The following is a 16117-nucleotide window of genomic DNA, read 5'->3' on the forward strand; positions in this document are numbered from 1 at the left end:
AGTTCTCCGTCTGCGTGGCTCAATGCTCCGCTGGCTCTGATTAAAGAACAGCCCCCCAGCTCCTGCTCCGAGGCCTCAGTCTGGAAAATATCTCAATGCAATTTTTAGAACAAGTAGTGCAATCACGATACTGGAGCTTCAAGTATCTGCCCATATCTGTTATCAACCAACACCAGAGCAGAGACTGAAAACGGCATTTATATTTAACATATGACAAAACTGATCCTTATGTGGTTTATGTAGCTGGTATTTTATTCTCAAAAGTAACGGCAGAACATTTTATGAGACTCTAAGTAAATATTCTTATTACCCAAATGAAAGACCCAACCAGGATAATCAATATGTAGAAACCGATCAGCACCAAGATCCGATACAAATCCATAAAAATATATTTCTTCATAATCCGTGTATCATTTGTTCATTTGTTTTTCAATGTAAAACCAAAAATAAGAAAAAAATTAAATAAAATCTTCATTATTTGTCTCCGAAACCAAAATGAAAAAAATGGATAACGATTAGTTTTTTCAGTTTTCGATTTTGTGTTTAAATGAATCATGGAAAAAATGGATAACGGCCGTTTTCCATTTACGTGACTTAAACTGCGATGCTGGACTTTTGCCCCGCATACGGACTGAACCGGGACTAAATCAGGACTAGACCGTTTTCAGTCCAGGTCTGGTCCCAGTCTCAGTCCTGGTTTCAGTCCTGGTCTGGTCCCGGTCTGGTCCCTGTTTCAGCAACAGTCTCAGTCCTGGCCTCAGTCACGGTCTGATCCTGGTCTGGTCCCGGTCTCAGTCCTGGTCTCAGTCCCGGTCTCAGTCCCGGTCTCAGTCCTGGTCTCAGTCCCGGTCTCAGTCCTGGTCTCAGTTCCGGTCTCAATCACGGTCTGGTCCTGGTCTCAGTCCCGGTCTCAGTCCTGGTCTCAGTCCCGGTCTCAGTCCCGGTCTCAGTCCTGGTCTCAGTTCTGGTCGCAATCACGGTCTGGTCCTGGACTGGTCCCGGTCTCAGTCCTGGTCTCAGTCCTGGTCTCAGTCCCGGTCTCAGTCCCGGTCTCAGTCCCGGTCTCAGTCCTGGTCTCAATCACAGTCTGGTCCTGATCTCAGTCCCGATCTGGTTCCGGTCTCAGTCCTGGTCTCAGTTCTGGTCGCAATCACGGTCTGGTCCTGGACTGGTCCGGTCTCAGTCCCGGTCTCAGTCCCGGTCTCAGTCCCGGTCTCAGTCCCGGTCTCAATCACAGTCTGGTCCTGATCTCAGTCCCGGTCTGGTTCCGGTCTGGTCCCGGATCTGGTTTAGTTTAGTTTTATATCTGGTTCAGTCCATATGCGGCGCAAAAGCGGCATCGCAGTTTAAGTCATTATCCGTTTTTTCCTTTATTCATTAAAACACAAAATCGAAAAGTGCATAAACGAATCATTATCCACTTTTTCATTTTGGATTTGGAGACAAATAAAAATAAAGAAATCTGCTGGGTTTTTTTTTTTTCATTTTCTTATTATTGGTTTTATATTGAATGAATGATTGAATGATACACAGATTCTTGTTGTGTGCACTGAAATGAATCATGGGATATGTAGTTCCCGATGTTTATTAGCAAAAAAAGCATTTAAGCAAAGGATTTTGTAATTAACATTACAAGTAACATCCCTATGTGCTCGTGGACCTCTGTTTTGTATGTTTTTACTGTCCCCTGTGTTTGGCCGACCCTCAGTGTAACTTCACTTGGTGTTGATTAATAAAGGGATTAAAAAAATAGAGAGAGAGAAAGAACTGAAACAAATGTTCTGATTGGTTTGTGTGTGTAAAATTATCAATAAATGAATAATATATTAGCATCATATAGAGAAATGTATTAGTTCCAGTGCATCTTGTCATTCTTGAGGTGCTGTACCTGATTTTTTGTGTCTTAAAAATGTAAAAAGAAAAAAAAAAAGAAAAAACAGAAGTCCATTTTAAAAGGTTTGCAATGGTCCAAAGTCCAAGGTCCTTACTTACCTTATGCATTCTCAGCATCCTTATTCAGCGCAATGATTTTATAAGCACTTTTGTCAGTTTTCGGAAGCAAAAGCAGAGTTTTGTCGTCTTGCCATGCTAACAGTGCACTTCCTCATTCAAATTAATGCTTTGTAATTCTACTGTGGTTTCATTTGAATCAAAGAGCTGCTTCTACAACACACTGTATCTGTACTGGAGCAAGAGAAATGTGAGTTTTTAGTGTATGTAGATAAAAAAAAAAAAATCCAGCACAGCCCCTAATTGAAGCAGTTATCTGGAGGCTGTGATCAAACATGAGCAGCTCCAAAGTGATGGCCAATGAACAGACGTGACTCGTAAACATTTCTCTGAACTTCATCAAAGTAATGGGACTGAAGAGGAAATAGCTCTGATGAAATTACAGCTCCTCCTCCTCCTCCTCCCTGCACCAGGAGAGCTGTCATTAATCTCATATGTACACAGAGCAGGAGAGCGGCTGGGAAAATACTGTGTTGAGCGTCGTCTTGAAAATAAAATACTAATCGATATTAAAACCAGGACTGAAATAAAAACTGTTTGAGCAGGTATCGGTACCAAAAAAGTCACATTCAGAGCACAGAAATGAGTCTTTAGAGTGTTGTTTTTTCATTATTATTGTGGTATCAGAATCAGTACTGAGAAGCAAGTCCTTCCTTAATGAAATCGAGTTTGAAATTTTAGTATCATAACAAAATTACTTGCATTATAAAAATGTGTGGTAAAGTAACATGGTTAGAAAAAGGTCCATCAAGTTCCATTTGGTTTTCCGATCATTTATGTTATTAGGTTCTTTTTTTTCAGACCAAGGGCTTGTTGTCTTCCTGCCTCTACTGGTAGGAAGACAGCTCCAAAACTTGTATAAATCAGCAACATCACGTGAGGAAGAGCATTAGTGAGCAGTCCAAACCCTCAGGTATGAAAACAAACTCTTTGTTTGAAAAAAGAACCTAATGACATCAGCAGCAAGGACTTATAGATAGATACATGAGAAGTTAGGACTTATAGATAGATACAGTAGATGTTATGACTTATAGATAGAAATTAAGATTTATAGATAGACAGAAGTTGGGACTTATACATACATAGAAGTTAAAACTTATACATAGGTAGAAGTTAGGACTTATAGATAAAAGTTAGGACTTATAGATGGATAGAAGTTAGGACTTCTAGGTAGGTTTAGTAGACGTTAGGACAGAAGTTAACACTTATAGATAGACAGAAGTTATAGCCTAAATTTAAATCCTGATGTGAGGACTTGGTCAGGTCCTGTTTACTCCAGGATCTGGTCCAGGTTTAGTTTTCAGGTAATTTGGCTCAGGACGGGGCGTGGAGATTTTACGATGTATCTACTTTGATTCGATCTTGTTTTGAAAAGACAGTCAGGAGATGAGAAGAAGGTACTGTCTATTTCCTATAATATTTTCCAATAATTTAAAATCAGTGTAATCTGACATTTCTTTGCAAAAGAATAGTTTTATGTGCAAACTGTCATTAGGTTTGGCCCTTGAACAACTAAAGCACATTCATTTTCCTGATTTAATGTGATTTTCAACATTAACTCTTAGAACTTTCTTTTCTATTCCCATGTGGTCTTATATCTGTGTAATCCAGGGATCTCGAACTTGTAGCTCTCCACCCCCTTCCAAGTAGCTTGCCAGAGGACTTCTGAAATATGTAAATAAAATCTGATTATTATTGTAATCGTGCCATTGTGATGCCTGACTTGTACACTAATAAATGGATAATGGTTTATATTTAATAGGCATCTAACTATACCCCGTCTAAAGCTTGCCATTGCTCTTCTACTTTCTAAATTTCTTGCAAAAATTAAAAATGGACCTCAGTGGTCCAGGTTGGTTCCATAGTGGTCCATGGGTGTATACTAGTCTGTGTGCTCTTGTTCTTATACAAGGCTCAAGATCATTCTAAAACTATTCAGGAAGGGTTCATTTCTGTCTTGTGAATGCAACTTTTTTCGTACTGATACCTGCTGAAATTAATATCTAGTTTCAATACTAGTTTTAGCATCGATTAGTCTGATTTTCATCTTCATATGCCTAATTGTTTGGTTATTTTTAGGTACACGCCCACTGCACTGTACTTACTTAGTTCTTCGATTACATTTTCTTAATGGGTGATAAATGTAGGATTCAGAAGCGTCGTTTATTAATTTAGGTACAAAAAACATAATCTGCAGCTATCCATCGAAGGGGCCAACAACTTTACATCACTTTGTTGTTGAGTTGTTGTTTACTGTTTTATTAGGATTTCCATTTGCTGCTCAACAGACACCACAGTTTTATAACGGGGAAGTCAGCGTACATGTTTCTTTATTAAGTAGTTTTAGATGAATATTGCAATTTTAAAATGTCCAAATTATAACGCAATGATCCACAGGTGTCATAGATTATAACTATATACAGAAGCAGAAACACAATATTGTATTTAGTTTTATTTAACCCCTCAAAAAGATATTATACTGTCTTTAAATCCAGGCCGAGTGGAGTTAAATAAAGCTTTACGGTTTTATTTATGGAATGTGCTATATGCTGTAAATAAAGTGGTTTGGATTGGCCTTGTTGTGAATGAACTCCGGTCTAGACAACTTTCATTCATATCCTCCAGCTGCCCGGGGCCCGTCTCCGTCCTCCGTTGCCCAGAGGCAGAGCACCGCCACGGGGAGGGAGAGCGCAGGCGAGGGGGGTGGTGGCGGTGGCGGCGGCGGTGGGCGTGGGACCAGATCTGTTCTATTAGCCGCTACAGGAAATGAGCCGTGGACATTAGCAGAGGCCTGTCTAATAATGGGCTAACTCAATAAGACCGCCCCCTCCTGGGTGATGGAGGGACACGCGGGGCCAATGGGATTATAGCGACGCACTGCATTCGTCTTACACGGACCTTTTCATCACTCGGATAACCTCATATTACTCTGTTTAGAAAAGGATTAGATTAAATTATTATTTTATTTTATGTATTTTTGTCATTATTTTAGTTTTTTACGCACAGTTTTCCCCCTACGTGTAAATTGACCTTAATATTCTTACACATATGAGTAATCTGCTTTGTAATTGATTGATTATAATGTACAAATTGTGATATTTGATTTTTTTATGTTAGTAAAAAAGAGTAAAAAGAAAGGGATTAGACAGGCATATGGCAGATTGTATTCACTGTAACATAATGGGCTGCAGAATGAATTGAAATCGAAATTGCAATTTGAGCTGGTACAATTATCAAATCAATAAAACTGCAATGGTTTACTTTACTTTTGAGATCAAGACCAGTCCGAGACCACAGGGTCCTGAGACCGAGACAAGACCAAGACCACAGCTCATCAAGACCAAGTCAAAACCATCTTTGTCATTTCCTACATTTATTTGTATTTTACATTTATTTTTGCATAAATATATGTCAATGTTTTTATAAATATATCTCCATTTTATCTGGTTAATGTTCATTTAGGTTTAAAATAAGCCAAGAAAACTGTACTCTACTGAAACACTCTGTGCCCGGACACTGACCCCTGAATCCCACTTTACAGAAAACAACTTCAACGTTAATCAAGTGTTTTTTTTTGTTTTTTTTTCATGTTCATAACATTTACTCCATAATATCACTGCAAAACCATTATCATTCAGGTTTTGCAGTAATGTTGAGCAGCCTCTGCACATTTACCAGCTGGAATGAAATAAGATCACACTCATCAAGTGTTAAACCTCGACTCTGAGACAAGACCGAGTCCAAATGCGCTCGAGTTCGAGACGAAACCAAGGCCATAAAAAAGCGTGATCGAGACCGGTCTCAAGACTAAGACCAGTCTCGAGCACTACAACACTTGCTAATAGAATAATAGAAGAAAATATCCTGTCTTTTGTAGAGCTTTATCATCTAGTTTAGAGCTCTACAAACCTTTTCTGAAACGCATGGGATTCACAGTTAAAGGGCCCAGATTACATTCTCATCTATTGTATTTTTCGGACTATAAGGCGCACGTAAAATCTTCAAATTTTCTCAAAAATCCACACTGTACCTTATAATCCGGTGCGCCTCATTATACGATTACACGTCTGCAGGTCTATCAGTCTGCAGGTATGAACAGACATATATCCTTGCCTCCTAGCGTCGTGGCGTTGAATTACTTTACGGCACACAGACCTCGACGCAGATCCGTAAATTAAAAACGGCGGAGACGAGGCGACGGCGGCAGTGTGTGTTGAATCAGCGCAGAACTATACTTTGCCCTTTAGTCACATGGGAACCAGCGTCTCCCCGTGTTTGCTGTTTGTGAAGACTTGGATTTGGGTTTTGTTTCATTCACACGTTTAACACAAAATCTGCATATTTAGGCTGAGCTCTTCTCCTAAACTGGAAACACTGTTCCACCTGTGATGCTAATAACCTGAAAACTACCCCAACATGACATCACAAAATGGAATAGAGCATTTTGAGCTAATAATAAAAAAGGACTATTCATGTGCAAATGAAACAAAACACAACTGCAGGTATGTTTAATGAGGTAAAAGCGTTATAACATGACTTAAAACTCACAAGAGTCCATTTTGTGTAATGCAAGTTTACTCTATATTCGAATTTTGTTCCGAACCAGTTGCAGTATCAAACTTTCTTTCAATATCTCACCTCGAAATGGAACCCGCAACTCAAAACACAGTGGAGCACTTCCTGTATTCCACATGACGTCACAAGGTTGAACAAAGCATTTTCGGTTTGAGAGAAAAAGTCAGTCTAAATAAGCAGGGTTTGTGTGTTTTTAAACGTGTGAGAATGAAATTTTGCCTATTTGTGACGAGGAAACATTAAAACATAGATCAGAAAATTGTGTAACATGGGCCCTTTAATGAAAATAAGTTAATAAATAAATAAAAAAATTGCTCACCTGAGTCGTAGGTGAAGTCCCGGGGCTCCTGCTTGATCATCATGGAGGGGGGGTACGCGTGCGGCAGAGGGGCCCCCATCATGGCCGGGTGCTCGAACAGAGGGTCCTGGTACTCCTGTTTGAAGCCCTGCGGGGGGAAGGGGATGCTGGGCTCCGACAGCTGCCGGTGGTACATGGGTCTGCTGTCCCGGGTCAGGGCGGGGGGAGAGGGGAACGAGTGGCACGGCTCCGAAAGCTGCCGACGGAACCTGAACACACACACATTTAGAATTTCAAAATCAACTCTTGTGTTGTTATCTCATCAAACACAGACCTGGAGTTGTGTTTTCTTTCATTCACATGTTTGAGTGATCCTGCTTTGTTACACTGTCTACATCTCCACCTTGTGATGTCATGAAGCGGTAGTTTTCAAATTAAGAGCGTCTTTTTACCTTTAGTTCAGTAGAGATTGGCAATTCCAGAGCTGAAATTATCCAAATGATTCTAGTGAAGGTGAGTGCGTATTTATGCCGAGTTCTTCTCTCAAACAAAAGACACTCTGTTCCAGCTTGTGTTGTGATGTCGTGTGGTAATACAGGAATTGCTCCACTGTTACTCAAACATGTGTGAACAAAACAAAACACAACTCCAGTTATGTAACAACATTGTAACATAACTTAAAGCTCACAAGAGTCAATTTTGTGTAATATAAGACCTTTAAGTTAGTATTGTTACACTGTCAAGGCAAAAAGAGAAATCCAATTTGTTAACTGGAGAAAACTAAAGCAAAGTAAAAAGCAAAAAGAAGCAGCTTGGATGAGTTGTGAAACGAATTCAACCAAATAAACTTTTGACCAGTTGACAAATCGATTTTCTCCTTTTACCATAAACGCCTGAAAATATAGAAGAATGTTGCTACTTCTTAATGAGATGTTGTCGTACACTACCAGTCAAAAGTTCTGGACACACCCTCTCATTCACTCATTCACCCTCTTATTTTTTTTCTTGCTACTTTCTACATTTTATACACACAGAAGACACAAGATATATGAAGTCAAATACATGGAATTACAAAGTAAAGAAAAAATTAAAAGGTGCATTGTGTAACTTTTCTAGTGGAGGGTCGGTCAAATGCTTTTTCGGAGTGTTTCACAGTATGGCATTAAACTTTTTCTATCTTCATGGAGACCAAACCAGACCAAGTTACAGGTCTGATCTGTGGAGAGGAGACCCCGCTCACAGTCAGAATGCCTGTTTTTCTAGCCATTTTTGAGCTATAAATCAGCCTGTAATTTAAGGTAGAGATGTTTAATGTCATACTGTGGAACATTCCAGGTAGAGCAACCTCATATCCATAGAAACAAGCAGCTGACAGACCCCCAACCAAAAAGTTACATAGTGCAACTTTAAATAACTGAATATTATTAAATATTTTTGGACAAAGCATAATATTTTGAGGATTTAAATATGAAATAAAAAAAAATATACTTTTTTTTTTCTTTGCTACATACTTCAGTACATGTTACTTCATATATTTAATGTCTTCTGTGTGTATCTAAAATGTCAAAAGTCATAAACATTTAGAAAAAATAGAAAAAAAATAATAGTGAGAGTGTGCCCAGACTTTGGACGGGTAGTGTTGTGTGTTATTGTGGAGAGACTGGAGTACCTGTTGTCCATGGCGTAGGCGCTGTCGGGCAGAGGCTGTGAGGCTGGTACGTGGGTGCTGTAGCTCCTCTCCGGAGGGTTGGGGGAGCCATGGTGGAGGGGGGACACGGGGGTGCTGCAGGGGGGGGTCACTGGGCTGGAGGCCTTCATACCTGTGGGCTGCTTCTGCTCGTAGGCACTGGAGGAAAAGATACACACACATGTTACGACGGTAATATGATGGTAGAGGGAACTAACCAACACGGGTTTACTTTTACTCAATTAAGAGTAACTTTACTTCATAATAATAATACTCAAATAGTGGTTCAAGAAGTTACTTGAGTAAGAGTAAAAAAGTATTTGGGAAAACTACTGTCCAAGTAAGAGCTTCATGAAGAAAAACTGTCGGGACGTAACATCTGATTTATAATTGAAAGTTAATATAATTTAAAGGACAGAATATTAAATAATGCACAAATTTTATATTTTCAAAGAATAGACGCAAAAATGAGAAAACTACATTTACAATTTAAAATGTGCAAATTGTAAAATAAGGATCCACAGTGTCATCGATTAGATCTGTGTATCAGAGACTGACTTTTGTGAATATTTATGTTTCAGTGTTCATCGTTGCTCCAGTCCCGGAGTAAACCACAAAAGTCTCTTCCTCACACCTGCCTCTCAGCTGCCACATGAGGAGGAGGATACGGCCCCAGACACAGAGGGGCCCCCGGGGGCTGACCACAGGGGCCCACGCAGCTCTGTGGCTCTGCTGTGACTCACAGGCCGTGACTGGAACATCTCAAAGCTGCACTGATGTCCACTGTGCTCTGTCATGCACTCAACAGAAAGGCTAAAGAGTACCTGCTGTAGGGACACTGGTGTATAAGAGTACCTGCTGTAGGGACACTAGTGTATAAGAGTACCTCTGTAGGGACACTAGTGTATAAGAGTACCCGCTGTCGGGACACTGGTGTATAAGAGTATCCACTGTAGGGACACTGGTGTATAAGAGTACCTGCTGTAGGGACACTGGTGTATAAGAGTACCTGCTGTAGGGACACTAGTGTATAAGAGTACCCGCTGTAGGGACCCAAGTGTATAAGAGTACCCACTGTCAGGACACTAGTGTATAAGAGTACACGCTGTCGGGACACTAGTGTATAAGAGTACACGCTGTAGGGACGCTAGTGTATAAGAGTACCCGCTGTAGGGACACTAGTGTATAAGAGTACACGCTGTAGATACACTAGTGTATAAGAGTACCCGCTGTAGATACACTAGTGTATAAGAGTACCCGCTGTAGATACACTAGTGTATAAGAGTACCCGCTGTAGGTACACTAGTGTATAAGAGTACCCGCTGTAGATACACTAGTGTTTAAGAGTACCCGCTGTAGGGACACTAGTGTATAAGAGTATCTGCTGTAGGTGTGAGAGAGTACCTGCTGTAGGGACACTTGTCTCCATACTGGAGCCTGAGCGGGCGCTCCTGGCTGCAGGCTGAGCTCAGCTCCAGACACGGGCTATGAAGCTCTCTCTTGATCTTCAGCTGGAGGCCGTGAAGAGCCACTGAAACACAGAGAGAGAAACACTGAAACACAGAGAGAAACACTGAAACACACAGAGAGAAAAACACTGAAACACACAGAGAGAAACACTGAAACACTGAAACACAGAGAGAAACACAGAGAGAGAAACACTGAAACACACAGAGAGAAACACTGAAACACACAGAGAGAAACACTGAAACACACAGAGAGAAACACTGAAACACACAGAGAGAAACACTGAAACACAGAGAGAAACACTGAAACACACAGAGAGAAACACTGAAACACACAGAGAGAAACACTGAAACACACAGAGAGAAACACTGAAACACACAGAGAGAAACACTGAAACAGACACAAAGAGAGAGACAGAAACAGAAAGACTGAAAAAGAGAGACACTGAAACAGAGAGAGACACTGAAACAGAGAGACAGTGAAACACAGAGAGAGAGACAAATACTGAAACAGAGACACTGAAATAGAGAGAGACACTGAAACAGAGCAACATTTGCATCAGAATTCATGAAAATATAACAGACAAGTCCACATTCACACAGGAACTTGATTCTCATGAGGAAGACATTTCAAGATTTTTTAGTTCAAGGATAATAAGAAAGAAGAACTAAAAAAAAAAGTCTGATTATGCCTGATGATTATCCTGAAAGTAAATATATTACAATTATTTCAATTTAGTGCTTTTTAAATTATCACTGTGTATTTGAATCAGTACTAAGTCTGTTTGATTTTTTTATATCATGACACTAGAAACTCACAGGGAATCACTGATGTTAAAACTGTTCTATTCTACAGCACTGACTTTTCAGTTGTTTACCTTTTATTTTCATTCTAAATAGTTTCCATCGCCACCAGCACACACCCACTGCTCTCTACTTATTTAATGCTCCCATTTTATTTTCTTAATTGGTGATACGTATGGTCATTTAGTAGTATAAATGAAAAAAAATATCTGCAGCTATCCACAGTAGATGCTGGCACTAGTGTTGTAGTACTCGAGTACATCGATATATATGTTCCAAAATAACTGTAAAATACATGTTGAAAATGACAAACATGGTCTCGATTTGGTCTCGATAGATTGTGGACTCGGTCTCGTCTCGGCCTCAGCCTTTAAAAGTCTCGATCTTGTCTCTTTCTCAACCCTCAGAGGTCTTGGTCTTGTCCTGGTCTCGGGTATCCTGATTCATCAGCCGGTTTAACTTTGTGGAAACCGTCGCAACATTAGGATTCGTTCACTTGACGGTAGGCGGGTACTTTTTTTATTTAACAACTCGCTGCTATCTACATTAAGTTTTTCCCAAATCCCATAGGAAGAAGGACAATAACGTCTTTCCACTTGATAAAATTCACCAAACATTCTCTTTGTTCCGGCTTTAAATCCTCGATCTCGTGAATCGTTGCCAACACAAAACGTACGGCTCTTCGCTGATTGACGGGTCCTCGAACTCGTACTTCCGGGTTTTTTGCGAACTATCTAGTGTATTCCGATTCCTGATCTAGTCGCTGGAGAGAAATTAAATTGAACGGAGGCACTTGGGACACTCGGGACCCTGTGGTTTCGGACAGATCTTGGTCTCGATTGGGGCGGTCTTGACTACAACTCTACCTGACACTGAACTAGTTTGTTTGATTAAGTCGTTTCAGATAAATGTTGTGATTTCAAATGTCCAAATGATAACGTGATGATCCGCGGGTGTCATAGATTAGAACTACAGAGCAGACACAAGCCCGTGAGGTCTTCTTTAGCGCTGATAGACTCCGAGACAGTCCATTCAGATCCGCGAGGTCCAGCTGCCTCGCTCCCGCCTCGCACCGGCCCATCTCTCACAGACGACTCACTTAAACCTCATTTGCACTGGCTTTTCCTGCGCTCTCTCACAGTGAAATATGACAATCACCGGAGCGCGGGGGGAGGGTGTGCGGTTCGATACTCTCCAGACGATGACAACAGCCCATTGATCTGAAGGGCCCCGCGCCGCTGCCTGTGGCCCCACACTGAGCGCCGAGGCAGGGGAGAGGCTGCTAAGTGCCTGATCAGTCCTGATTAACTCCCATCTTCTACAGCCGGGATCGACGCTAATTCAATCGTCCGAGCGGAGGAGCGGGAGGGGAGGAGGTGGAGCGAGGGTGGAGGGAAGAGCGGGGGGGGTTTAGGGTTGCTGGTTCCATGGTTCCACAATGGGGGGGCACATGCTTTCAGACAGGTGATGGATAGGTCTGTCCCGTGTACAAATATTCGGACCGCAGTATTCACGAGTTTGGAGTCTGGTTTCCACGGTTTGTTTACGTCGTGGATGGGAGGTGGACAATGGACGATACAAGAAAATAGGCGAAGAAAAATAAGGGGTTTTAAGGATATCACTATTAGCTCTGTACTCAGAATATAAATAAAATAATATATCATTATGGACTTCTTGGTAATACGGTGATACAAGATGCTGAATTGTTAGGTCCTATATTACGCAAAATTTACTCAAAATGTAGCTTTAAGCCACGTAGAATGCTGTTACCTTCTCAAAAACAGCATATTTTTCAGACTATAAGTCGCACTTTTTTCAGTTTGGGTGTTTCCTGTGACTTATACTCCGGTGCAACTTATATATTAAAATGTACACACTGACAGTCAGTATCTGCTGCTTCTATTACTCCTGTATCACTGTCACTTCACGCTCTACTGTGCATGTCTCCTGCAGAAAGAGCCTCTGTCCGGTCTGTATCATGTCAGTCGATCGCACCATTACTTTTGTACCACTGAAAATGTAAAATTTAAACAAACTTGTAAAGACAACTGAGAAGACTGAACACAAATGTCCCCAAAAATAAAATCATATTTTGCAGATTACAAACTGACAATAGCAAAATCTGCAGCTGAAAACCATAATCAAGCAGCAGAAAGAAAGTTGTGAGGGAGTGAGTTTGGAGGGTGCATCATGCAACTTTCCTGGAAGTCACTGGATGAATTGACAAAACCTGGACTTCAGTGACACTGAAACCCTCCTGTTGGGATTCAGAAAGGCCGGAATAATTCTAAATAGAACTGATGCTGAGTCTGACGACAGCTACACAGAAGACGAAGCAGCGCTCCATTTACCTCCGGAGGTTGCTGAGTTGCTCTGAAGTGACAGCGAGAATGAAGAATTGAATGGATTTAGTGATTTGGAGTGAGATGGAGAGTTTGGTAAACTTGTTCTGTTCTGTTGTTTATGTTATAGTTTATCTGAAGAACTGTTCATATGTGACGTTAACAGTCTGTTGTTCTCTCTTCTATTGTTATTACTAGAACTTGACTTTCAAGATGAAATGTCAGTTCCTGGTCTCTGATTTTATAAAATACATTTCCCCCAAAAGTGTGACCTGTAGTTCTGTGTAACTTATAGTTAGAAAAAAAAAAGTGTTTTGTTTCATTCACACATTTAGAACTCACCACTTCTTCCAGTTTTTTTTTTTTTTTTTTTTGCAAACGTAAAAATGTAAATGATAAATATTTGACACATATTATGAATAGACCTGGTAATAGGAAGTGAGCATGGATGCACTTCAGGCTCCATCAACCTCATTTTGGTCTTAAAATGTTCGTATTAAGACACTCTCCATGATCCTGGTGTTTTTTATTTCACTATTTTGTCTGTAAATTAATTTGTATTCCTAATATGGAACTTGACGTCACACTCACTTAGACCACATCTGTTTACAGTCTTCAGTACCATCCCACCAAACCAAGTCACATGAAAACTGGCCCTAGGCACTTTAAAGGTGCACTTTGTAGCTTTTCTCTCCATGGAGATGTTAATGCTTGGGTTTAAATTGTCCGAAGTATAGCATTGAACTAATCTGTCTTGTATTTATTCAATATCTTACCAAAAAAATTCATACTGTGAACGAGGTCGCCTTTTCACAAATCTAACCAGTAATTTAGCTTACAAGTCTCCTTGGAGATTCTTAAATTTATGGCTCTACTGTGGAACATTCTAGGCACATCATGGAGACAAGGCAACGGACCCTCCACCGGAGAAGCTGCACAGTGCACCTTTAAGTTTCTTTCTCGCGCGTGACTGTCATCTGCCAGGCGAGGAGGAGTCCACGGGCCCCCGACACAGAGGGGCTCCCCGGGGCCGACCGCAGGGGCCCGGGCTGCCTCTACTCTGGGAGCCTCGGGACCGCGCTGGGGGCCTGACCTTTGAGGGTCATCGATCAGGGGTCAAACAGGCACTTCCTGTGGGGTGACCTTTGGCGACTGTTGGTTGCCTGGGAAAGCCGTGTTAAAGACTTGTGTGGACAAAATAATACAGACACACAGTTCACGCAGATACTGTTTAGAGTTTGTTTAGTTCAAAATGTACTTCAGAATGTACTTCAAAATGTACTTCAAAAAGGCTGATAGATTAATCGCAATAAAGTTGGGGTTTTAATTTCAGTGAGTTCTGCTTTTACTCCCACTTAAGTAATTTTTTTTTTAATATATATAGAAGTAATAGTGGTAAAAGTAAAAAAAAAAAAAATTTTAAAAAAATTAAAAAGTTGTAGTTCCTCATTCCACTGTGACTAAATGTACAAGTGACAAAAACTTTATGTTGACAATATGAAATGATTTGAACATTTGTGTTTCTTGCAGCGATTCTTCAGATATAATTTAGTTTGTCTCATTTTTGTGTCTAAAAAAATAAAAACAGATTTTTTGTTGTATTTAATATTTTGTTGCTTTAACTACAAATCATAAATCAGAAGTTACTCTTACTTGAGTAGTACTTTACGCAATTGCTTTTTACTCTTAATTTACACTTCTGCATGAGTATTATAATATTGAAGTAACGTTACTCTTACTTGAGTATAATTTTTGGCTACTCTAAAAATTGCAGACTTATGTGTCATCTTTGTGAAGAAAAGTAGTACTCAAGTATCACATGAAAAATCGACTTAAAGCCACAGTTTGTAACTTTTAGTCAAAAAAATACATTAGAATCAAATTTTGTGCTTGTTTGTTTATTTGTTTTTTTGTTGCACTGAAAAACAAAAAAAAAAAAAGAAAAATGCGCATCCTTATGAGCTGGCTCGCATTTCCACAAACCTGACTCTTATTCATATTAATAAGTCAAAGCATGTTATAGACTGCCAGACAAGGACAACTCAAAATCCACAATTGTTCAGCTCTCAAAAAAGCATAAAGTTCAAGTCCTGAGAAACACGAATAATCTGAGGGGCTCTGGTGTCTACATCAGTGAGAATCTGACAAAGAAAAATGCCGAAATTAGTGAACACTGTCATCTCCTCAGAACGCACAAACAAATTCAATCAACTTGGACGAGGAACAGTAAAGTGATTGTTAAGTTAATGAGACACCAGAGCCAGCAAAGACGTGAGGATGAGGTCTCTGAGGGATCTGAGACAATTCAAGTGATCAAAGGAGCCAAGGACTTTTCTTTAATTGCAACACAACATGATTTTTTTTCTCACTACATAAACTTGTCCAAAGTAGGCTACCACACAATTGAAAGATATTATTAAAGAAGAGTTATTATACAAAATCGACCTTTTGGAACTTTCTGTCACATTCTCTACTAGGGCTGTGTATCAGTAAGAAGTTGCCAATACGATACATACATTGATACATAGGCCACGATACGATACATACCTTGATACATAGGCCACGGTACGATATAAACCTTGATACATAGGCCACGATACGATGCATACCTCGATACATAGGCTACAATATGATACGATACATACATAATATGATACATAGGCCACACGATATATACGATGATACATAGGCCACGATAATATTCGATACAAAGGCCACAATATGATACATACCTCGATACATAGGCCACTGTACGATATAAACCTCGATACATAGGCCACGGTATGATACATACCTCGATACATAGGCCATGATACGATACAAGATGCTCGATACATAGGCCACGGTACGATGCATACCTCGATACATAGGCTACGATATGATACATAGGCCACGATACGATACATACGTTGATACATAGGCCACGATACGATAC

General features: G+C 40.2%; 1 protein-coding gene across 1 annotated transcript in view; it reads right to left on the minus strand.

Moving 5' to 3' along the window:
• The window catches only part of etv1 (ETS variant transcription factor 1), a 58409-nt gene that overhangs the window by 14498 nt on the left and 27794 nt on the right, over positions 1 to 16117 (minus strand). Inside the window, exons 3-5 of the mRNA XM_055164031.1 lie at positions 9975 to 10101; positions 8553 to 8729; positions 6905 to 7152 (exon numbers count right to left, since the gene is read on the minus strand). Coding sequence (XP_055020006.1) covers positions 6905 to 7152; positions 8553 to 8729; positions 9975 to 10101 — 552 coding nt within the window. The remainder of the gene's footprint in view (positions 1 to 6904; positions 7153 to 8552; positions 8730 to 9974; positions 10102 to 16117) is intronic.

The sequence above is a fragment of the Boleophthalmus pectinirostris genome, unplaced genomic scaffold, assembly GCF_026225935.1.
Source record: "Boleophthalmus pectinirostris isolate CB_2022bp ecotype Guang Dong unplaced genomic scaffold, ASM2622593v1 HiC_scaffold_6, whole genome shotgun sequence".
NCBI lineage: Eukaryota > Metazoa > Chordata > Actinopteri > Gobiiformes > Gobiidae > Boleophthalmus > Boleophthalmus pectinirostris.